Raw genomic sequence first — 25395 nt, 5'->3', positions numbered from 1 at the left:
GGGACGACTGACTCAGCCATCTGAACATGGTCTGGGGAGAATGCAGCTGCACTCAAATACTACCGTTCCATTAGAAATACTTCTAATACTTGATTAGCTGTTCACAACTTAAGTTGATTTTGATCTGAAATAACTCAGACTATAACAGGAATTATTAAATTTATTAAAAATTGCATACTGAACTCCTATTAAAATGCATGTAAATAGTCTAATAGGCAAATGATGTATAAGCTAATCTATTTTTAGCCTGGTGGTTGGGGAATATTGCTGGACTCAATAGTGTCAAACTTTGTAGTAGTAGATAGCAAAGGGTGGGCTTCTGTAATTCTGTAAAATATCCCCATACTGACTATCACCAAACCTAGACTTAAATTTGCAAAAGCATTATTTACTAATAAACACATGATTCACTGATCACTAAAAAAATTAGAGTTTTTATCAGTTTAAACTGTTGAAGGCCATAGATTACTAGATGTACCTATCTCTTCACTTTACTCCAACAAAAGAACTAACTAGCAAAGCAAGGGACACGGAGGCTGACTTCCTGAAAACCCAGCAGGCAGGAATTAGGGGCTGCCCAAGGCTCAGTCGGGTTCTTCTGTCACTTCCCACAATTTTTAGAATAAGAACCGTTTTTTGAGTGTTTATTATGTGCCAGATAGTATGCTCAAGCACTTCACATACGTTACCTTAACTAATATTCAAACAGTACTATAAAGTAGATATTATCATCCCGTTTAAAGAGAGAAAACAAACAAACAAACGAAAAAAACAAAACAGACTCTTGGCTTAGAGTTCAAGTAGCCTGTCTAAAGTCACAGAGCCAGGACATGGCAGAGATGGACTGTGAATCCCGGGTATGCCCGTGCCAGCACCTGTGCTTCCCCTGCACTCCGCGATTCCTGTGTGTGTCCTGCCTCAGAGAATCCCGAAGGGACACCTACGTTCACCAAGAGAGTGAACTGCAAGCCAGGATATATGGTAAAGTGCTTAGAAGTCACTGTGCCCTTTGAGAAGAAAATACTAATCCTAATTATGAAATAATTACATACATAATTATCTACCAAATCAGATACCATCTTATACCAAATTATGGTAAAAATGAGTTATTAACATTTATCAATGTTTTAGAATGATTTACAAAGTAAAAACCTAATTTCAATAGAACATCATAGTACTGCTTGAGGGAATGGACGCAAGGAATCCACAGGAGCACAACTTGAAACCACTGATTTAAGTGTTGTTTTTTGTGCCAATTGTTATCTCTTCTGAGTTTTCACTGGAAAACTTTCCTGCAACTTTTCAGTTCTCCTAGGAGCCTCCTGGGACAGTCCCTGGTCAGTAACTGTGTTCCTACAGACGATGCTACAATTTGCTTCTCTCCTGTAGGTACAAAGATCCTAAAAAAAAAAAACAAAAAAAACCCTACAAACCTCTTTGTATACTATTATCCCAATCAGATATTTTTACTGGATGCAAGGATAGCCAAAAATAATTTTGTTAAAATTCTCTTAATAATTCTGTTAATAATTCTCTTAAAATTGTTCAATTCTAACAATAACTTATCATTATACTCTATTAACTGTAAAAAAAAATTCCAAGCTTGTAAGAGTACACCATAAAATCATGAGTGTTATGACTTACCTGAAGTCCCATTTTTTGCTCATTATTTACAAAGCCAATTATATGTGAAGAGTTACCAGTTTACTCTCTTACTACATCAAATTACCAATTGTATACAAACTCCTTTCTCACTCCAACTCCTTTCCCAGCACATACGTTACACTTTTTTCTATAAATTTTTAATTTCAGTTTTTTTTTTCTTGTACAATTTGACCTCTTGGTTTTATCTGATTTACTTCTACCTTGCTCTTTAGGACCAACTAAACATCCTATTATTCCTGTCAATTGCTAAGCCCACTGTCAGGCCATCTCCTAGGGGGAAAAAAAATCTCAATAAATGATTAGGGGTAAGGAATAAAATAAAAATATAGTTTCCTCTGAGTTGAAGAAAATACCACTGCTTTGTCATAAAATCCTAGCCTACTGCAGAATGACTAGAAGGGACCTTACATCTTTTCAAAGACTCAAAGATAAATTCAGCTTATAATACAGAACTTCTATAAGCTGACCACCCCGGGGACTGTGAGAAACTGGTCAACACGTGAATCACGCCTACTGCACTGATACATACATATGGTGCATGTCTGGTCTATGAAAACCAGGTCAACGATGGAGGCTCTACTTTATATCACATTCAATCATTTAGTCACTTTTTAAATATCCCCCCTTCCTTATCCTCACATCTAATAGCTACTTGCATTGTTCTACCACCTGGTTGGCACCGGTGAGTCTATAGACAAACCAATTAACATGGTCGTGTGACAATATATTACTACCAGCATGGATTCCAAACTTCAGATGCTACAAAGGACACAGCCTTTTACCAGTGGATCAAAAATTTTTTGACATGAAGCCTCTATTTCTAATTTTCTCCACCAACTTTTGCACCTGCCTATAACTAGCAGTCCCTTGGGTCGAAGCCCCATGTAACAAATGTTAACTCCAAAGATCTTCCTTAGCCTGAAAACAATCTAGATAAATAAAGATTGAATCAATCTGTATGTATAAGTATTCAACAGGTAGCAAAAGCTATTAAATTATATACTTTGTATTCTTCCAACTCCACTACTTTTCCAGTTCAGCCTAGGCAGATTAAAATGCAATGAAAACTGAGACGGCTGTTTACTAACGCTGCTTTTGGAGAGGTTATTTCCATATATCCATGCATACTACCTGAGGAGGGCCTCAAAAATTCATTAAAAAAAATCTAAAACTCATAATATAACAACTAGAACCTATTTTTTCAGAACTAAAAGTGATTTCTGTGTTTGCAAAACAATAAATACTGGAAACAATTCAATGTCCTAAAAAAGGATATGACAATCTAACTGAGTCTGAGGTCAGATTCCTTCAACCTCAACAATCAAGAACATAATTTACATACTGAGTTTTGGAAATGTAACAAAGCTTAATGCAATTTACTCCCATACACATTAGAAAGAGTATTTTCTGCTGAAATAAGACAAAAATTAACTGTTGAATGAGTCTACTAGCCATTTAAAAAGATGTGGAGGTGAGCTTGTCCAACCCTCAGAATACAGTGATCTGTGCTCGTGAAAAGGACCAGGAACCATGAAAAAGGGGTTATTTCAAGAATTTTTTAAAAACTTCCTAAAAGTTAAAACACAGAAAGATAATTGCTTTGACAATCTGGAAAATTCAGTAATGTGGAATATATCAAATATTCAAATAAAGCATTACTGTGACTCAGAGGGTTCCCTTGGTCCCTCTTCTGTATTGGGCTGACCCTTAACCTGCACCTCCCACACAGAAGGCAGGCCTCTCTCTCTTGGTAAAGTCAAGCACATTCCAGACTTTCTTTACTGCTATTTAACTCCAGTGAATTACTGTCTCATTGGAATGCTATACCCAGTGGTGCCAGATCTGACAACTGATTATGAGAACCCTAAATCCAGATTGTAATTTTTTTTTTTGAGACAGTCTCAAGCTGTTCCCCTGGGTAGACTGCCATGGCATCCTAGCTACAGCACCCTTTAACTCTTGGGCTCAAGCGATCCTCTTGACTCAGTTTTTCTATTTTTTTAGTAGAGATGGGGTATCACTTTTGCTCAGGCTGGTCTTGAACTCGTGAGCTCAAGCTATCCACCCACCTCGGCCTCCCAGAGTGCTAGGATTACAGGTGTGAGCCACCGTGCCCGACTCAGATTCTAATTTTTAAAGATCACTACAAGTGATCAAACAGAAAAACGGTGGCCTAGATTGGGTCCAAAGATCCCAAGTCTGCAATCTCTAAATTAGGAAAAAATTAATCTGTACTGTTTTGGAAAAGAATACAAAAATCCTAGATGTATATGGTCAGAGGATAAAAACTGATACTATTCAAATGTAAAAATAACTTTCTTAATTTACAACATTAAATATTCATTTGTTGAATTTTTTGCTTACTTTATTTTTCCCTCCCTCTTAAATGAATTAACAATTTTTTCCTTCAGATAAAATACTTTGAATTTCCTACACAAGCATTTCTAAGCTAACTGATTCCTTTTTAAAAAATACACTTCAGATATACTTCAAATCAAATAACAATTTAAAACTTTAAGAAATACGTGTGACAATTCATTAAAAAAAGAAGAAAGAGTGCAAAAGAACCCCAAGACAGTCATGAGGATGAACTCACAGCAGCCTCACCTGTGCTCTCACTGGCAGTCAAACATTTCATCCATTTCTTTTTCCCCAGAGAAAAGAAGCGTTCAGAAGAAAAGCAAGTCAGATGATAGTCTAACTCCTCTAACTTCTATGCAACTAATAGGACAAATGTTAGTCAAACAGAAATTATAAAAAATACAGGAAACGCTTACCTGGACTTGAAGATTCAACAGATGGCTGGGGAATGAGAAAAGAAGAAAAATTAGCCTTTTATTTAATACAGTATATCTTAAACATTACAGGAATTATTCAATGACTAATAATGACATCAACAACTATGGTAAACCAAACAACAACAACAACAAAAAAACTATGGTAAGTTTTAATGTATGCATTGTCTAAAACAAACTAAAACTTCTTATATAATACTTTATTTTCACTAGGTTTAAGCATAAAGAAAAATTCAGAACACTCCTGAATCTAGAAACAAAGACAATAATATAGATTTGGTCCAGATTTTAAAGGCAAATATGGGCCTCATAATGTGGATTAAGAAGTATGATTTTAGACCTTGGAATTTTCTGAAATAGATTTTTCTCCTATCAATACAGAAAAAAAACTATGCATAATGTTTGTTATCAAATTGGTGTCTGGCTTAAAAAAAATGAATATGGGAAGGAAGAGGGAAACAATTTAAGACGTTATTTTAAATACAAGTATGTTATAAAAAAAAAAAGAAGGAAAAATTAAAATGCTATTTAAGTACCAAATACATTAGGTTAATTTTACTAATAAATAAGATACTAAGTTATGATAGAATTAACAGTCATTCAAGCTTAGGTTATCTCAAGTCCATAGACTCCCTACTCTAATGCTCCTTCCCCCGATTGCACCATCCCACCTCTCATAAAGCTAACCACAGCAAGTTGAAAATGGCAAGAGAAAATTGGTAGCAACTTATTTTAGTAACGTCATCACCTGTAAATACATTGTGGTGTTACAGTTTACCTTTACTCAGTTAATTCACAATTATGAACAAGTCATCTACAAACATGAACTCCTAAAGACAAATTCAATAAAGACTTAAAAGATGCTTCAAATAACTCAAACTAAAACCTTGCCAATCAATTCAGAGTTATACATTTCCTGCTCATTAGAAAACAGATGGTGAAAGGCTAAAAGCCTCAGCAAAAGGGAGATGACGTCTGTAAGGGGCAGAGAGGCCAGCAGGACTAAACAGAAATGAGGGGAAGGCTTGGTTTTCCAACAGGTAGGCACCTGAGTCAAATCCCTATAAGACATCAAAATTTTCTTTTAAAGACTGTCCACATTATACAATTGTAGTAAGCACAAAATTCTAGATTCCACACTTTAAGTTCTTTTGAGGCACACTTTTCCAAAGATCCTATTTTTTTCCTCTAATTCAGTGGTTCTCAACCTTCCTAATGCCTCCTAATGCTGTGACCCTTTAATACAGTTCCTGACGTTGTGATGACCCCCAACCATAAAATTATTTTCGCTGCTACTTCATAACTGTAATTTTGCTACTGTTATAAATCGTAATGTAAATATCTGATATGCAGGATGTATTTTCATTGTTACGAAGGGGTCGCGACCCACGGGTTGAGAAGCAGTAAGAGGAGGGCTCTTTCCTTGAGTATTGTTCAACAAAAAACCGACAGTGCCCAGTGTCATATAGTCCAGCGTCATGCAACTGTCATTATTGGAAAGTCACTCCGCTAGGACTCACAACACAGCACTGCTTTTGCATCTGGTCTCTCTAATGGGAAGCGGGCAGGACAGCAGGCTGACATGCAAAGAGTAACTAACCACAAAAGGGTTTCCAGCTTGCTTAACATCTTTTGGGCAGAGCTACACATTTTTGGCTTCACACAAATTACTATACAGCAAACCAGTATTTTAAAATTTAATCAACTTGTGTTTCATGCAGTTATACTTTACTTCCCAAGTATAAGCACAACCCCTTTACAAGCCTACAGCGATGCTAATGATCATTTTCTGGCCCAAGTTCACTATCCACACAGTAGCTTTATGAACACTAAAATAATTACTCCATTTAATAGTATTCTGATTTTTAAAAAAAGGCTGATTAGAAACGTCACTCTACTGGGGAATACAAAGTGCATTTCTATAGATGTTAGATAGTGACAGGATTTTGCATGGCAAATGGTGTCTATTACTGATTTTTTTTTACTGGTAAATAGTTACCACTTCAAAGTTCTGTAAAGGCCTCAAATACTTTGCGATTATTAAGCTACCAAATGTTTGGAGGACAAGTAGCATTTGTAAGCATTGCCAGTCTAGAGCAAAACACCCAGTGTTCAAATATAACATTAATGATCATATTATGTTAGACACACAATTAACAGAATATTTCAAGGACTATGATTTGAAGGCCTACTTAGATTTAGCCTGGGGGAGGGAAAGAAGAAATGGTTTGCCTATAGATATATTTTAGTATTTTATGTCCAAAAGAAAATTCTATTGTATCACCTTGGTGGTAGGAGTGAGATTAATTTCTTAAAAAGTAATTATATCCGATTAAAGCAAAGACAAGTTTCTGGAAAACTGGCATTTGAAAACAATTCATACTATAAACATTACTTTGACTATCAAAAATGATGATCTTTCAAGATAAAATGTGAATTTAGTATTATAATACATGAGGTTTCAGTTTGGAATGGAGGCAATTTTTATTTTGGTATAAAAGACAACTGCAGGATCAGCTTCCACTTACATAGTCCTAAGCATCTTCACATGCGTCCAATTACTTGATCCCAACCATAAATCTGGCGATGATACCCATTCTGCCTACCTCTTTCATGGGTGAGTTAACAGGAGATAAACTGACTGCATCAAGCTTGCAGGGCAGGTGAGGCAGCTCTGAAGCCTAGAACCTCAGCCTCCTCAATATTCTTTCTATACTTTCTAGAGAAATAACGATGTAAAAAATTCCCTCTTTACCTCCCCCCCACTTACTTTCTCTTTCCATTCCAAAATGGCTTTTAAAACATATTTAAAATGTGACTCCTAGTACTAAATCTGTCATGCCAGACTGTTACTTGTCTCCTTACAAACTGCTAATGCTGATACCCTCCAGGAAAACTTGCAACATCTACCATTAATCACTACAGATTAGAAAGAGGGAAGGAGAGAAAAAAAACAAAACTAAACCTAAACAAGTACTTCTTATTTGTTACAATACCTAATTTTAGAAAAAGCTCAAACTACAGAATGTAAGTAGCAAAGATTTGAAGTTGGGGATTAAAATGTATTTAAAATGCATTCATCCATTCCTGGTAGAAAGATGAGTTGTTTCAATTATTCTAGCGATCATTCTGCCCACATGGACTCAGCCCACCAACACACTTACTTAAAGTACAGCAGACAGCTACATGTTTAACATTCTGTACTTCCATGATGCTCATAGCAAAAAGTTGGGAAAAAACAAAGTCTACCATTTAACTACTTAAAATTGATATACAATTCTCCTAAACGACAGAACACTATGAATCCATTAAAAAGAGTAAGAGAGGTCTGTAAGAGAGGTCTGACAGAAAAAAAAATGCTTAAAAATTATTTTAGCAATTTTAAAAAATATAGAAAAAGGAGTAAACTGGGCTGGCACATGCACAAAACTTTTTCCCCAAAAGGATTCACAAGACTCTGTTAACAATAGTTATGTCTGGGTAAAAGAAGAGGGTTTTTTGCATTTCATACTATTTTTTTTTTAAGAGACACCAGACTGGAGTGCACTGTGGTGGCTGGTCTCAAACTCCTGGCCTCAGGTGATCCTCCTGCCTCAGCCTCCCAAAATGCTAGGATTACAAGCATGAGCCACTATGCATAACCTTTTTATTTTTAGGCTTAAACAACAGAAATTTATTTTCCCACAGTTCAAAAAAGGCGCAGATCAAGGTGCTGGCAGGTTCGGTTTCTGGTGAGGCTTACGGACAGCTGCCCTCCCCTGTGTTCTCACATGGCCCTCTTCGTATTCTTGGAGACAGCGAGGTCTTTCTATATACTGTTGGGATTTTCTAATCATTTCATGTTCTAGTCATTCTTTTTTTAAAAACAAAGTCACTGAGAATTATCTTTTGGAATTACAAGTCATTTCCATTTTCTTCCTCTACTTTCTAAGAAAACCTAGTAATTGTTACTGTCTAAAATTTGTCATTTTGAAAAGTTAGGGGTTTTTTGGATACATACTTATTTTATCTGACATGGAAAACAACGCCAGAGAGACAGAAAGACAAGAGTATGAATGGACAAAAATTAAACAAACAAAAAAAAACAAACTCTAGTCACTTTTATATCAAGCCACCTTCACCCATATAATTCTTATGATTTAGATGATAAAACAGTTAACAGTTGTATCAAATATTCAGTGTCTCAGATGTGCTGAATATTTCTCTTTTATATTTTTCTAGAACATAGATGGTAAATGTTCCATACAACAGAAAACTATAATTTGGGAGAGAGTCAAAAATTAATTAACTACAATATTACCATTATTTTTACAAAAAACACAAAGTAATCATTAGACCTTTTCCTTCCAAGAAATCAAAAGCTTATTTTCAATGAGTATCACAGCTTGAACGAATTTTTCCCCTCAAACCAATTCCACCATCTTTTTTTAAAGCGTTACCATCACTCAGTTATGAGGCCTCTAATCCAGAGACTCTCACAGCAGTGGAGATGAGTTAGGAACAGAAGCCAGGAAGGAGTCAGGGGCCCTACTTCAAAATGAAAGGTAGAGGGGTACTGTGCTAAGGGCTAGCCATCCCTTTCCTCCCATACAAAATCAAGTCACCTAATTTTAATCTCAATTACTACAGGAGTAATAATTCAGAGGAAAATAGTCTTACAGAAAATGCACACTAGGGATTCAGAAGTCTGTGCCATGACCCAAGACCAACTGCATAAACTCTTTGCTCAGTTTCATTTTCTTTATGAAAAGATTTAGATTTCTTCAAGTTTAGTTGAATTTCCTTTAAGACCCAACTAACTTTTATTATGAATTGTTCAAAAAAACATAGTACTAAGAAGTACTTAGCTAAAAGGATATGTTTAATTGTCTCTTCCAAATTTATTTTTTTTTTTTAGACCTAGGATGTAAGGAAAAAATCTCAATTTGCAAAAACCTTTTTTAGAGTGCTACTTTATTAATCTCATGCCTACATTCACATATTTATAAGTCATTTTTCTAACTCATAGAGTAACTATAAAGAATGGGCCCCAAGCAACGCATGATACTTTAACAGTTTAATCATTCCATAAATTTTGAAACTATTAGCGAATCTTCTGAAATATATAAACATTCCTTCTAAACATCAACTAAAAATTTTCTATATAGCTGATCACCTTTCATAAAGACATGCTTAAGCTTCAAAGGTAGTGTTTCATTTCTGTTATCTGGAAAACCAATTAGTTTTACTTAACAAAATTATCTTAAAATAATTCTCTTCTTTGTTTCTCCCACCCCACCGAGTCCTCTGAGCCTCAGTGCCCCTGAACTGCACTCTCTACATTGCTGTCCTTGACTACTTTGGACAAACCCTTAATAACTCTCAAGTAAAAATTCTAAAAAAAAAAAAGATCAGTATCAATGTAGAGAATTATTTAAAGCTTACATTCATTGCAGTGAAACAAGTTCTGTTTAGAGTAAAATCGACATTTTGCAGAGTAACATTCAACACAATCCTACCTCCTAAACAAACAAAATCCGAACATACTCAGAAAATGCTAACCATGGAATCTGTTTTTAAGAGAAATAAATGTATAAGTCTGATAGGAAATAAAAAGATACATATCATTTTTAGAAGTATTAAAATACTTAAAACCAATACAAAAAGCAAATCCCTTAATTTTTTTCTCTTGCTATCACAGAAGTGTGGCCTAGGTAAAAAGACAGACCTTGCCCTGTCATGGCTTTCTTTTCCTGGAGTAGAAAGTCTCTATGTTTACGAAGTCTGAAAGAAGACAAACTGTTAGTTCCCAAACGTCCCTGCACCACATTCCTTATTAAACTCAAAGGACCAACTATTTCCTCCTATTTTTTCTTTCTCACTGCTTTCATAAAACTTGCAACTACCTACCCTGAATTCCCTTAAGTGACTAGCAGAGCCTCCTTTTAGAATGCCAGTAAATAATTTTAAGGGATAATAAGCTATGAGAAATATTGTCAAAAAGTATTAAGAAAGGAACATACGTCATTTCTTCTAAGCATATTAAATATGTACATTCTATTATATTATGGATTAAGATAGTCAGATCAAATATGAAAAATCAGTATAGTCTATTCACATCTAAAGTAATCTGTACTCAAGAATTAAACTTTTTTTGGAAAACAAGGTCAGGATCATGCTCTTATGTAGAAAGTAACAACAAAAAGCCCAGAAGGATAATAAAGTACATTTTTCTCTGGAGACGCGCTTCTTCAATAACCTGTTTTTCCCTCAGACTTACCACATACATACATTCTGTTGCTTTACTGCCACTTACAAGATACCCTTCAGTCCTCAGGTTTATTTGATCAAAAGCACAATAGCTGAGCATCTGAATTATTTTACTGCACGCTTTATATTGGCATCATAAAGAATGCATCCACCAGAGCTGATGCAAAGGCAGAGAAAAGCCTCTGTGAGCCCAGCATGTCTCCTTCACCTGATTTTTTTAAACAAGTAGTTTCAAAAACCATCCCAATTACTAACATATTCAGACTAGGAAAATTAGAAGTTACTTTTTCACCTCTTCAACTGTTTTAAATTTTTCCGTAGAACACAGAACAAGATTACTCTTGCCCAAATTCATTACAAATAAAACCATCTACAAGCAACCGAAGAATTAGAATTTAAAGAGGTCAATAAATAAATGCACTGAAAACAGGTTTTTCCTTTGTAAACTGAACCATCCACGTGTTCCTATAAAGCAAGAGCACTGCATTCTCCAAGTGACAAACTATTTAAGAAAACTGAAACATACACTAGAAAATATTCAGAAATGACTAGTGACTCAAAATAGTTTTTCCTTTATCTTACACTATCTTTAATTTATAAAACAATAAAACTGATAACAGCTTCATTTACATACTAAGCTATATCGGTTTTTTTAAAACTTAGGATACACTAAGCTATTTTCCTTAGGTCCTATCTTGCCTTAGAATATGACTCCTCAACTTAAACCTCAAACCACTGTGAGCAGCCATCACAAGGAGAGAAAGTCACAGACCTACACCGCGTATTCCTGCTTAGCTAACGGCTATTCCCTGAGAGAGGGTCCAGCCAAGACTGATCGACAAAATGCATGTAAATCAACATGCATACACTTCCTTCTCCTCAAATATGAAGGAAAGAAACACTTAAGAATCTCACCAGGACTAAAATCCAGGTACTATATCCGGCTACTGGAACACACCCAGTCACATTTATATGAAATAGGAAGTACTATGTTCTCCAATTCATGTACCTTGAAATACAATTCTTTAACCACGACGAGCAAAAGAAATTAAAATGAACACAAGATCTAAATGTAGATGTAAATCAGAAATATTCAATGTTTTTGAAAATGAATAATGACTGCAAGCCATCTCGCTAGAGTAAAATCTCTCCTTCCTTCCTGAATGGTTCTGGATACCTCCAAAACCATGAAAATCGCAATTCATGTAAGAAAAATGCCTTATCTAGTCAAAATTTACAATGGCTTATCTCAACAGAGACTTTCAAAGGCCAAGTAAATTATCTCGAACTCTAGAGGATGGAAAACACTTAAATTCTTCCACCCATAAGGCAAAAAGTAAGCAAAACAAAACAGTAAATCCCCCACAAAACTTTTGATGCTTCAAAGTTTAAACTAGAGACAAAAATTTAAATTTCCAGTAGCATATATATAGTAAGTTCCAATTAATGACAGAACCACATTGGTTGGTTGTCCGCGGAGTTGGGGCCCCAAAATGAACTTGTTTACCAGAAAACCAGCAAAAAGAAAGACGACAAATCTCCAAGGCAAGAAAAATTAAAACAGACAACAAGAATAGGTAGCCTTGACTCGGGGTCACTCAAAGGTTCTCCCGGGGCAGGACGGAGCCCTGGAGACCTGGGGAGAACCCCTCGGCTGGGGGCCCGACCGCGGCTCGGACTTCATCGCAGGCCGTGCGCCCCGCGTCCCCCTCCGGAGGCCGGAGGTCAGCAGCAGGCGGACGGGGTGACGCGGAAGAGCGCAGCAGCATCCCGGCGAGGGAGGCAAGAAACTTCGCAAGAAGAGGAAGCAGCAGCTCCCCCGGCCCGAGCCGGCCACAGAGTTGCGCCACCGGCGCCCCTCCCCATCGGAGCCCCGGGCCCCGGCCCCAGCGAGCCGCGCCGCCCTTCAAACTGCCCCCAAGTCCCACTACGCCGCCGCCGCCTCCTCCTCCCCCGGACCCGTCCCAACTAAGTTCGAGGCGAAGCTCCCGCCAGGGCACGGCCCGTTCCGGACAACAGGTGGGCAGTGGCGCCGGCAGGGCCAGGCCTCTCCCGGTCAGGCCCACCCCACTCTTCCCCGGCCAGGGCCCGGGGCGCCGGCCCGGGACGGGGAAGGGAGCACGCTCCCTTACCTCCGCCATGTTTGCCGTACTGCCGGGTCACATCTCCGCGGCGGCCGCGGCTGGGTCACGGCCAGAACCCGGATGTGAGACTCGGCAACGGGACTCCAGCCGCCGCCGTCGCCGCCGCTGCCTGGGCGGGAACGCGCAGGAGCCGCCCGAGCGCGCCCACCACACCCCACTCCGCCCCCTCGCGGCGCCCGGGCTGGGCCGCGCTGGAGGGAGAAGGCCGGCGCGCGCGCGCGCGACACAGGACGCGCGAGAGGGCGCGCGCACGCGGCCCCGCCGCCGGCCCTCCCCGGCGAGCGCGGGAGGGGGCGGAGTCAAGGTAGGTGTGGGGAGATGCGCCCCTCGCCCCGCCTCGCCCGCCTCGCCCCGATGCTCCAGCCCCGGAGGGCGTCTAGGGAGCAGAGGGGTCAAAGGACGGTGTCAAAGGCGCTACGTCCAGCACTTGTATAGCGGGGAAAACACGTAACATTTACACGGCTGTGGGTTTCTGAAGTGCATTTGCTGGAAAACGGATGTTGCTCTGATGCAACAGCGGCAAGAACTGCGCTTTGAAAGCGGCAGTCCCTTGACAAATATTTCTCTCCGGGTTAATTCCCAACGGAAAAGCAAAATCCAGCATCCCCAAATCGTTAGAGAGGCCAGAGCAAAGATGAAGGAAAGGGATTATTATAGTCACTCTGCCATCCTCCTAATGTCACTGGCTTTTCCTCACACTTCCGGTGATGCCATTAGCAACAAAGTTGTGCAACCGTTAGATTTTGCACAATTAGCCAAAATTTAAAAATGTAATACTGAAAACATGCTCTTTGATGGATATATAATCTCCTATTTGATTGCACGGTGGGAGAACCTACTTATCTGCAATGCCTGAAACGCCCGTAATTTGAAAGTTTTAATGTCTTGGCCGAGAGCTGCCAATTGGCCCTGATGCCAATTCTGATGATTGCCAGAGCCAATGATTTCAAAGTTAACATGTATCACTTCCATCACTAAGGCAGACGCTAGATACTACAAAGGTGATATTAAACCGTCAACTAACGCATTTAAGAAATCTGGAAGTAAAATGTTATAAATCTTCAAGGTTCCTCACAGTGCAGTTTCAAAAGTGACTACCGAAATTAACCAGTTAAATATGAAAATTATTCATTTCCTTCCAATAATGTGAGCCATTGCTACAATATATTACATAAATGTGTACATATACAATTTTTCTTAAAGTCCACACTTAAATTATAATGCAATACAGGGGAAGCTGTTTTCTTAAATTATTTGTATTCCCTTAAAATTCTAGACTCTATCAAGCATTTTCCTATTTCCAAAGATTCAACATTAATTTGAAACTGTCGTGTCTAGTAATAACTCGTGCATGAATAAACTACATTTGTAAGTATATGAAGTAGCCGCTAAGTGAAAGGACATTACCTGGTAATTTGACAGGAAAAGAGTCCATAGACAGTCTGTAAACCAATTAAACATAAACATCTGATGCACATTTTCTACTGAAAGAAAAGCAAGGGAAAGAAGAGAAAGGAAAACTTTTAAGGTTCCCAAGTCTGCAAACAATTTTTACCATTAACTGTATTGTATAGTATTTTCATTTTATTTTTTTAGAAAACTTATATAAAGTTTTTCAAGATTCCTTGGGGGAATAATTACTTAACACAGGTATATAGTTTCTAAAAGTTACCCCGTTGAATTATGTTAACCTTTTGGACTTGAGATAATATGACTTACTATAAATGTCAATTCATACCCAAATAGTTTTCATTTGATACACTTGATGAAAAGAGCTGGAAGTAAAGAATGATGGATGTGCATGGACCTGAGGTGGGTACAGATAAAAAGGGGTCTAGAGGTAGAAACTCAGGCTTTATAGCATGGAGATGAAGGAGGATTTTCCATTAAAATATGAAAGCTAATTTATGAAATTTAGCTGGCTACCAAAAGGAAAACTAAAGTGTTATTATGCAAGGTACAGGAATAACTTGGTAGTTTAAATGCTCTGAATCTTTGATTATTCAGTTAAACCCATCAATAAAAACCCCAACTGTAATAATGGGCAAGAGACCATGGTCTTTTAAGCTACTGAATAATTTCTGAAACTGTCAGGAAAACTGAGGTCTGAAACATTTTTAAATGGGTATCCACTTTACTATTAAATGACATTTTAAGTTTGTTAATATTGTATATCAATATTACTAGTTTTATTTATTTATTTATTTATTTTTTTTGGTTTTTGGCCGGGTCTAGGTTTGAACCCGCCACCTCCGGCATATGGGACCGGCGCCCTACTCCTTGAGCCACAGGCGCCGCCCAATATTACTAGTTTTAAATGGCATTTTCTTTGAAGGAAAACAAATTCCCTCTATATTTTTCTTCCCTTTTTTATAACTGTGAGTTCAGTTGGGTTTTTAGGTGCAGCTATTCTGGAGATAAAGAGAAACAACTCTAATACTGTAATTTATAAGTAACACATTAGTACTGAATTCAGTATACTTTTGGTCTCATTTTATTCTAGTGATATACTTATCTTTAAAATTTTCAGGAGCCACCTTAAGGAATGTAGTCTTTTTTAAAACGTTTGTTTACCCTCATTCAGTATCAAATATGTAAAAATTAACTATTGTTTAGTCATAGAATAAGAGTGTTGGATGGGGCCTCATAGTTCTTTAGTAAGTTGTCTGCTCTGTCAGGATAAGAATTATGCCCCCATCATGCTTCTACCACCAGGCTTTCCTACCTATGTTTAAACATCTCCAGTGACTCACTACATCTCATAAAGAGGCTGCTCTTTAAAAAAAACAACCATACTCAAATACTAGGAACATTCTCCCCATTAAGCCAGTGTCTACCTCTCTGTTACTTCCATCCATTACCCTTACTTCTTCAGCCCTTTGGATTAATTCAACAGGTATCTTCTTTGTATCCATACGCAAATAGTATTTATACTTGGATTAACGAAAAATATATCTTTCGAATCTATTGATACTAGAAGACCTGGAAACAGGACATGACAGAGCTCAAGGCAAAAGAAAATTCACCATTTACTACAACTGTTTAAAATGATTACACTTTGTTACTTATTAATATGATATCCAAACAGTAGTTCTGTTAGAATTGTGTAATAAAATGTTTAAACTGAGAAGTGTGATTAATCAATTTTATGGGGTTTATGTTTACTGTCCCAAAACAAACAAAAAAAATCACTATACAAAGCCTGTATAAAAATGCCTCTTTAGCTCCATCCCCGCCTAAAGGTCCCCTTATTGGCAAACCAACATTAATTTTTATCACAATAACCTACTCAAAACTGCTATTACATTGAAAAATTGTTTTTAAATAATTTGCTGAATCTGCCATTCAAAAGTTGTTATACAATTCTATAGAGGCTATAAGGCAGTTGCACACGCGCGCGCACACAGACACACACCCCTCCTCAGAATAAGCATTTAAGCATAAGCATTTAAGATCACAATTTTACTTCAACCAGGGCTTTAAACTAACCAATAAATAAGCTTCTTTGGCAATTTACATGTACCTAAGAAATATAACCTTTTATTCAGTACCAACACCTACTTAAAACACAAGCAATATGTATCTACACTGTCTAAACTTATGCAACTCAAAAAATGTACCGCCCAAAATGCACCAAGAAAATATTGTACTCGTAACAATTTAGACTCTGAACTGAAATAAATTAATTCAACACATCCAAAACTCTAACAACAAATTCTATATCTAACAATTTTCAGGGTTCAGGGGTCCCTTTTTTGAGATTCATTTGTAAAATGCTTTGTAAACTTTTTATTTAAAAGTGACTGCCTACACTGTATCTTCATGATGTGGAGGTAAAAATATATGAATAATCACTAATTTGGTTGAAAATAACTAAGTATTAAAAAACTTGTTTTTTTTTTTTAAATAACATTTTAAATATTTACCTTTATGTCAATATGCAGAATGCAGGTTGGAAAGCAGTAATGCAATTACATTTGGAAGCCCCACATCTGTGCCACAATCGGCATTATCTTTTTTGTTAGTTTTTTCTTATTAATAAAATAGTAATAATAAAATGCTACCCTAAAACGTTTATATAGCCCTTTGGCTTTGCGAAGAATGGTTTTGGTTTTTCTTTTCATAGCTTTTACATAATACTTTTATCCAGTGGCTCTGCCATTTATCAAATTATAAACTGAAAGGTTTATGGTTCTTAAATCAACATGTTATTTTTATCTCACCCAAATTCTGGAAATTGACTCATCAGCAGTTCTCAAACAGTGGAACATATAAGAAAATATAATAATATTTATATTACTTGAGGGAGTTTGGATTTTCCCTCCCTTAATCTCCAAGCGTACCCCTGCCTACCAGCATCACATCCGTCTTGTCTGCATTGAACCTCAACCAGTTGGTTCTTAACCACGTCCGAAACTCAGCCAGGCACTGGGAGAATCGAGCCACCACACCATCTGGATCAAAGGAAAGAGAGCCTCAGTAGCAAGGAGAAAACCATGATACCACAAAGCTCACCATCCACGCAGTTTCCCATCTTTAAAAAGATGGCCAGGAATTAGGACAAGTGTCCCGTGACAATTTAAAACATTAATGAGTCTTGAATCATGCAATTTGGACCACTGGTAAAGAAATAAAAGCGACCCAGGAATGAAGACACAGTCAACTGCAGGTCTTCTCGGCTAAGCAGTCTCGGTAGTCAGGCCGACCTTGTAATTGCATAAGTTTTTCTCCAGAATTAATTTTAGCGTTGGAGGAAGCTTTACATAGAGTATGCTGAAGCCCAGAGAGGGCTAGAGACTCGCTCAAGGTCACACAGCATGCGAGGAGCAGAGATGGGCTCCAGGCCAGGGATCTATCCACTACAAGGTGAAAGAACAAGGCCACTCAAAGAGGGGTCGGCATCTGTCCCAGGGCGTGGGAGGGCCTCGTGTCCTCACAGGAATGCCTTTTTTGAGCCTCTCTTCCCCCTCTCACTCCCTCCGAAAAGGGCAGGTTGACCCAGGCCCCCGCTCACCACCGGGGCTACAGCGCACGGAGCAGCCCCCGGACTGGGGCACAACTGAGAAAAATAGAGGAGGAAAGAGGCGGGGCCGCGGGGCGGTGGTCATCTTAGCCCAACCCCGACCGGGCCCAGGGACAGACCGGACAGGGGGCGGAAGCGGCCGGGGCGAGCGAACTCACTCCGCAGCGGGTTCCCAGCGCGCCGCCGCAGCCGAGGCGGAAAGACCGAGCCAGCAGGGGGCGGGCGGCGGCGGAGAAGTGCGCATGCGCCTTCGGCGGCAGCGCCGGGAGGGGCCGGGCGCGCTCTCTCTCCCGCAGCCCCTCCCCGGAAGTCAAGGATCTTCCGGGCGGGACAGGACGGTGGGGGAGGGGAGGGAGAGAAAGGGGATCGAGGACACCTCCGGCGTCCCCTCACCGCGAACATGGCTAGCAGGGGAGGGGTAGTTTGTGGAGGCTGCACTTACAGCCGCCGCCGCCGCCGCCGCCGCCTTCCCCGCTGCCGCCGCCGCCTGAAGACGCCCCATCCATCCGCCCGCAGCCCGGAGCTTCGGAGCCTGGGCGGGGCCTGGGCCCGGGCCGCCCGCCTCCTGCGGCTGGTCGTCGTCCGGCGCTTCCTCCAGCTCCGCCAACCCTCTGCCCTCCCCTCCGCCTCCGCCCTCCTCCCGGGCCGCGCGCCGCCAGCCAACCGCGCGGCCGCTTGTTGGGCCGAGCGCCGCCGTCTCCATGACGCCCGGCAAACGCCCCCGGGCCTCGGCCGGAGCCTCTAACGCCGGGGGCGGAGGTGGCCGGGAGAGGGCGGGCGGGCCTGTCGCCGCCATGCCGGTGTCCCCAGCGCACAGTCGCAAGCCGCAGAGCTACGGGTTGTAAGTCCCAGCGCCGAGTCCGTCGCAGCCCAGCCTGCGGTTCCCGTATCGGGGTCGGTCTGCAGCCCGCGAAGCGCCCAGGCAGCGGCGGCTCCTCCTTCGGCCTAGTGCAGCCTTGTTCCTGGCTGTTTGTTTTTTTTTTTGAGGGGGGATGGTTAGATACGAGGCCTCCGTGTCGTCCAGGCTGGACTCTAACTCTAGGGCCCCAGGGCTCCTCCCTCACGCGTCCGCCGCCTGGTACGGCCTGTTAACAGGCCACCGCCGCTGTCGCCTCGGGTCGCTGCTCCGGAGAGACTTGCTGTGTGTAGAGCCACCTTTTTGCTAGCACTCCCGTCGTTTCCGATTTTCAGTCTTTTCGGCTGGGTGCCTACGTATCGTGCCCCTCCGACACCCGAGCCTCTGCGCAGCCCTTGCTTAGCGTGGTCTAGTCTGTAGTAGCGTTTTTCCCTGCCAGCTCCACATCCTCACTTAAAACTTTGCGGCTCACAACATTCTGCTGCTGTGCGGCGGGCAAACGGGCTGGGGGATGGCGCACAGCCCTGCGGACTTGCCTCACAACTTTAAATGATTCCTTCGTACTACGCACTAAGTTTTGCTAATTCCACTAAAATTCCCTCATTGATTTGCTTTCCCACCCTTGCACATCACTTTTGTTCATCTCATACCATAATCTCTCCTCCTCTCTCCAGTTTCCTCCAGCTCAGTGGATCTTTCTTCAGCGGAATTTGTTGCAAGTTCTTGGGAGAGAACCCTGCATTCTCTCTTGAATGTGGTACTCAGATTTTTGTCCGTTCTACAACTCCTCCAGAACAGCTTTTATTAAAGTCAGCAATACCCGTGCAGCCAATTGCAGTGGCCAATTCACAGTTTCGTTCTTAACTGACCTGTGAGCAGATTTGATCTAGTTTATCACTTCTAGACTTTTTAAACACTTCATTAGGTTTCTGGCACACCACACTCTTCCTTAGTTCTCTTTTTGTATCATGGCTGCTCTTTTTCTCTAGTTTGCTGATACTTCTCATCTCTCCGGTAGCTACATTGATGCATGGAGTGCACTTACACAAAGGTAAATGGTATAGCCTACTGTTCCTGGGCTGCAAATCTGTACAGCATTTTACTGTGCTGACTCCTGTAGACAGTGGTAACACAATGGTAAGTATTTGCATATTTAAACATAGAAAAGATAATGTTCTGTCACTAGGCAATAGGAAATTTTCAGCTCTGTTAAAGTCTTAGGGGACCATCATCAAGTATGTGGCTCCTTATAGATGAAAACATTATGCAGCCGTGACTCTACTGGAGTCTTCACTGGGGCTGGCCCTAAATCTGTTCTCTTCACTAGCATCTTAGGCCTTTAAAAATCAATGATTCACAAATTATTATCTCAAACCAAGACCTCTCCCAAGAAAGCAAACTTAAAAAAAAAAAACTGCACTTAAAAGTTAATAGACATCTCAAAATTTATACCCAAAACTGAATATATTTCCTTTTCTAACTCTGCAATCTTTCCCATTTTATTAAGTAGCAAATTCTACTCTTCAAGTTACTCGGGTAAGATACCTTAGAGTTGCCCTTGACACCCTTTTTGTACCTTCTCCTTAAGCAAATTCTACCATTTCTACCTACAGAGTAAGTTCAGGCTACTCCCAAACTTACTTGAAGAGTACCTGCATTAGCCAAAAAGAGCAGCCATGATACAAGACTGCATTACATTGGGGTAGCCACATAGAAAGTCTCCTTGTCAACACCATTCAGTAGTAATCATGTGGCTCTCCTGCACAAAAGCTGCTTCAAGTTTTTCCTGTTTCACTCAGTAAAGCTGCATCCTTACAGGGCCCTACAGGCCCTCACTTCTTTCTCTTCCCTTTGGCTAATTATGCTCCATATTGTTACACAACTAACCTGGACTGGAATATTGTGCCCCCAGATAATCTCATGACTCACTTACATTCTTCAGTTGTCACCATTTCAAAGAATCTTCTACCACCCTACATAAAATAATAATACTTCCTTTTTTAGCATTTCAGTTCCTCACATTACTGTAATTTTTCCATAAAATTTATTCCTAAGTGTATTTTATACCTGTTTGTTAATCCATCTTCACCTACTGAATGGTACCCTTCAAGGGCAGAGATTTTTGTTTTGTTCACTGCTATATCATTCATTACCTAGAATGAAGGTGCTAAGTAAATATTTGTTTACTCAATTAGTGAAGATGAACTTCAGGAATGCTGGTTCCTGCTCATCTCATCTGGTTTTTGTTTTTACCTTCAGGTATGGAACTTTCAGTGTAAAATTAAATTGAATTTGTGAAAATTAAAAAATACAAAACATACAACGTTTATAGTAGCTGAGAGTTTTAGAAAACTTGCTTTGGGAATTTCTTAAATATTGACAGATTTATAGTAGATTAACTATTAATGAAAGGACCAGGGGGCATGAAGTGGTCTGGCCTTCCCTTTTTGAGGTAGCCATGATATCTAAGTTTCATAGGCACTAAAATTTACAGCCCATTTGTTTGATCTACTGTGTTCTTTCTCATCTTCTTCCTTTTAGGACTTAATCCTGATCTTGGAAAGAATCTCAGGAAGCAAGTATTTATCAGTTGTCCACTTCCTCACTCCAGTTTTTCTTCTGTTACATCTTTCTCTTTGGCTTAACAATATTGGACAAATCTCCCTTTGTGGCAGAGACAACCGTCTGCTTCTTCAACCCTCTGGTCCCAGGTTTCTGTCCAGTCCCTTTGCTTTTCCCTGCTTGCTCACACTTCCTTTTGATTCTTTCTTAGAGTTCTCATCTCTGCTTGTGTTACTTGTTCTTGCATGCTATTCATCTTTTCCATTAGAGCCCTTGGCATATTCATCACAGTTATGTTAAATTCATTATCTTAAAAACAAAAATCTATGCTGTGTCTTGAGTGTGGTTCTGATCTTGTGTTGTCTCTTCACACTCTTATTTTTTTGCTTTTTGATATGCTTTATAACTTTTTGTTGAACACTGAACATACTGTATCAGGTAGTAAGAACTGAGATCAGTTGGCCTTTAGTGTGAGATTTTGTTTCAGGACTAGGAATTAGACTGTGTTTACTATTTGCTGTCGGTGTAAGTGTGCAAGGCTTCAGTTGCCTCCAGTGTTCTTGTTTTTGTCTCTTCTTTGTTTCTGGGTTCCCTGGGGACTTTTTCTTAAATAGAGTCAGTGTTACAGTTCTTTTGGTTGTAATCCCCTGTCATGCAGGAACCCTGTAGATGTGGTAGTAAGAAGAAGGGAAAGTGCTTTATCCCCTGTCATTAGGTCTTACGCTTTGGGGGGCCTTTGGGGGGGGGTGAATTTCACAAATGCTCCTTGGGGCACTTTTTCTTCTTAGGTGGGACAGGATGGCTAGAGGGGGGCCAGAGTTGGGTATTTCCTTTCCTCATGTCAATTAGGCTCTGATAAAATAGCTTTCTAGGAGGACAGGCGTGTGTTAAGTGTATTTTAGAATACTTACTTCCTATTCAGCTGCTGCAACCCCGAGAACACTCCTCTGATCTTCATCCTGAGAACCTGCTAGTTCATGGAGGTAAACTCATGAACGTGTGGGAACCCCAGTATTTCTCTCTCTAATTCTCATCTACTGTCAGTCTTCAGCAGTTAGTTAATTGCCTTGGAAGTTGCTGGGTCCAGTGGCAGTTTCTGCTCCATGTAAGCCGTGAGTCTCTGTTTCACCTGGCTCTCCAATTTTCCGGGTACTCGTTTGCCCAGAGTGGATCTGAATTCTCTGATGGACCTAACTAAGAAGAGTGGTTGATTTTTCAGTTCATTCAGTTTTTCCTTTGGGGAAGGGCCAGAACGATGACTTTCAGGATCTTTACCTGTGACTAGAAACGAGAAGTCTCAGTGTTCACTTTTTAACTTGCAGTGTTAGTTCCAATGCTGTTTAGAAAAGTACTCAAAGGTCTATAATGAGTAACTAACAGTTTGAAAAATCATGAGATTTGGTGGCCTTCCATACTTTCCTGTTACTCTGCAGCATTTGATTTTTTCCTCCTTCGGATTTTTCTTAGTTTCCTTAACTCTGAACTTTGCTAGTTCACTCCTTACCAGTTTAAATGACTCTTTTATTGGTTCCACTTCTTTTCTGCCTTTAGTTTGTCTCCTTGGCCTTAAAACCTCTCTTTGTTTCTTCACACTTTTATTTGGGACTTAGCTCGTTATCTCCATGCAAAGATTTTTGAATCTGAATATCTAGCTCTCACTTCTGTACGAGACAACTCCCCCAAGGTATTAGTCTGATATCTAAAACTGAACGTGTCTATCATTTAACTCCTTATTGTATTTTAGAAGTAAAAACTGTTTCAGTCATTACCCTAACGGTATAAGGCAAGTAGAATTATTAACCTCAATTTACAAATAATGAAAGAAACATTAAGAAATTTGCCCAAGGACAAGTAAGCTTATGATTTACTCTATGAATTTGGATATTTAACTTATATTAAATTGACCTTTTTGAGTTTTTCTTGTTTTTAAAACATGGCTATTCTATACATCACAAGTTATTATAAGGGTTAATTAGAAAATATAAGTGAAGTTCTTTGAAATTAAAATTTTGTGTTAATATTACTAAGTCCTATCAGTTCTGTATCAGCTATGTTTAAGGACACCCAGAATATGTTTTATGATAAGACACTTAGACATGGAAATGATTGTCATGAGGGAAGTAGGGGGGTTTTTTGTTTGTTTTGTTTAATGCCTACAGATTCCTGGAAACAGGAGGCAAGATGCTGTGCTACACAGGTGGTGATAGGGAGAAGCCCCCTGGATCAGTCAGGAGGCCGCAGGCTTAATGGGAGAAGCCTGGACAAGAGCCTCTGTTGTGGTTTCTGGGGGTAGGAATGGACTAAGCACTAAGTGGGTTTACTATGCCTAGTTTGAGTAGTTTCTGCATCTTAGGGACTGTCTTCAGTTGTGTGGTACCTGTCCCTGGGGTGATTAAGGTAGGTGGGTATTGGCCTAAACTGTGAGAGTTGAGTGAGAGGTTGGTAAAGGGAGTGGTCAGAGCTAAGGTCTCTAATTGCCCATTTTGCCTATGAAAGCTGTGCCTGCAGGCTAGGCTAGTCATTGACTATGCAGGAATTGTTGGGGAGAGGGATGTTGACACCACCACCAGATTCAGCATTACTTAGATAGCAAAGCTTCAAGATACAGAACGTAAAAGGACAAGCTTAATGCATGCTACATGTTGTATTTATTTCTGTATTTGCCGGAATAGACTAGGCCTTGACTGCTTCTCTTCTGGACCATTCCCCAAGCAGCTGAACCGCTGGTCTTCTTTTTTTTTATTGTTAAATCATAGCTGTGTACATTAGTGCAATCGCCTGTACCCATTCTAAGATGCACCATAGATGTGGCCCCACCCATTACCCTTCCTCCACCAAAACCTCCCCCCTCCCTTCCCCTTCCTTGGCCCTTTCCTCATAATCTTGTGCTATAGTTGGGTTATAGTCTTCATGTGAAAGCTGTAATTTAGCTTCATAGTAGGGCTGAGTACATTGGATACTTTTTCTTCCATTCCTGAGATAACTTTGCTAAGAAGAATATGTTCCAGCTCCATCCATGTAAACATGAAAGAGGTAAAGTCTCCATCTTTCTTTCAGGCTGCATAATATTCCTTGGTATACATGTACCACAATTTGCTGGTCCATTCGTGGTTCGATGGGCACTTGGGCTTCTTCCATGACTTAGCAATTATGAATTGGGCCGCAATAAACATTCTGGTACAGATGTCTTTGTTATATTGTGACTTTTGGTCTTCTGGGTATAAACCTAGTAAAGGAATTACAGGATCGAATGGCAGGTCTATTTTTAGGTCTCTAAGTATTCTCCAAACATCCTTCCAGAAGGAATGTATTAGTGTGCATTCCCACCTGAACTGCTGGTCTTCTTGCTTCTAGAGTGTTCTGTGCCCCGCTCCATTGTCCTGAAGGACAGTTTTGATCACTTTACTTTTCTACTCAGAAGTCAACAGTGCTCCCTTGCTGGTATAATGCACCCCAAAGACTTAGCCTGTTATTTTATTTTTTCAAAGCTTAGCTTTGTTTTTCTTCATGCATCTAATTGAATCACTTAAGATTCCCGGTATATACCACATGCCTTCCCACCTTCGTTGTTCTCAGCGGTCTTTGCTCAGAATACATTCCCAGTTCTGCTCCAGTGCCCATGCTCAGCTGCACCAGCTGCACTGGCCACAGACCCCGCACTGCTTATCATCTAGCTTTTGTGATTTCTCTGTTTGCCCCTCTGGCCTAAGTAATCATTACCACAACTGTCATTTCATCTTATATGTGTGCCTCTTTGGAGGCAAGGGCAGTTTGGTACTTGCATTATAATCAACTATCTGTCCCTTCTCCTCAATTACACACTCCTTAGGGCCTATTTCTTACTTATTTTGTCTTTGTCTATTTTCTGTTTCTGTGACTGAATACCTGAGACTGAGTAATTTATAAAGACATTTCTTGTAGTGCTGGGGGTCTTAAACGACTGATGGGGACCCTGGCTCAGGGCTTACACTGTGAGGAGGGGGCACTAAGAGCAAAGTGGCTTTTGTGACAGACCCGCACTTGTGATAGCTAGCCTAATTTTGTAATAGCCCATTTATTTATTAACTCTTTAATTCATTAATCTATGGATGGATTAATCAA

At 40.0% G+C, this 25395-nt stretch overlaps 2 protein-coding genes across 13 annotated transcripts in view; one reads left to right on the top strand and one right to left on the bottom strand.

Moving 5' to 3' along the window:
- MIER1 (MIER1 transcriptional regulator) overlaps window positions 1–18510 on the bottom strand; it is a 71097-nt gene extending 52587 nt beyond the window's left edge. The window contains exons 1-5 of one of the 10 annotated variants that reach the window (XM_053590475.1): window positions 18319–18478; window positions 17207–17307; window positions 14261–14334; window positions 4443–4467; window positions 4273–4309 (exon numbers count right to left, since the gene is read on the bottom strand). In XM_053590475.1, the coding sequence (XP_053446450.1) occupies window positions 4273–4309; window positions 4443–4467; window positions 14261–14334; window positions 17207–17307; window positions 18319–18382 (301 nt within the window). In that variant the 5' untranslated portion in view covers window positions 18383–18478. Of the gene's footprint in view, window positions 1–4272; window positions 4310–4442; window positions 4468–12841; window positions 12983–14260; window positions 14338–17206; window positions 17308–18034; window positions 18123–18318 lie in introns of those variants that run through there. The other 9 variants (XM_053590470.1, XM_053590469.1, XM_053590468.1 and 6 more) reach the window with 9 other exon arrangements.
- A 67-nt stretch (window positions 18511–18577) lies between these two features.
- DNAI4 (dynein axonemal intermediate chain 4) overlaps window positions 18578–25395 on the top strand; it is a 68383-nt gene continuing 61565 nt past the window's right edge. Inside the window, exons 1-2 of one of the 3 annotated variants that reach the window (XM_053590463.1) lie at window positions 18676–18717; window positions 20928–20991. In XM_053590463.1, coding sequence (XP_053446438.1) covers window positions 20933–20991 — 59 coding nt within the window. In that variant the 5' untranslated portion in view covers window positions 18676–18717; window positions 20928–20932. Of the gene's footprint in view, window positions 18718–20842; window positions 20992–25395 lie in introns of those variants that run through there. The other 2 variants (XM_053590461.1, XM_053590462.1) reach the window with 2 other exon arrangements.

Source organism: Nycticebus coucang, chromosome 5 (genome assembly GCF_027406575.1).
Source record: "Nycticebus coucang isolate mNycCou1 chromosome 5, mNycCou1.pri, whole genome shotgun sequence".
Classification (NCBI taxonomy): Eukaryota; Metazoa; Chordata; class Mammalia; order Primates; family Lorisidae; genus Nycticebus; species Nycticebus coucang.
This window is presented reverse-complemented; position numbering and strand designations above follow the sequence as displayed.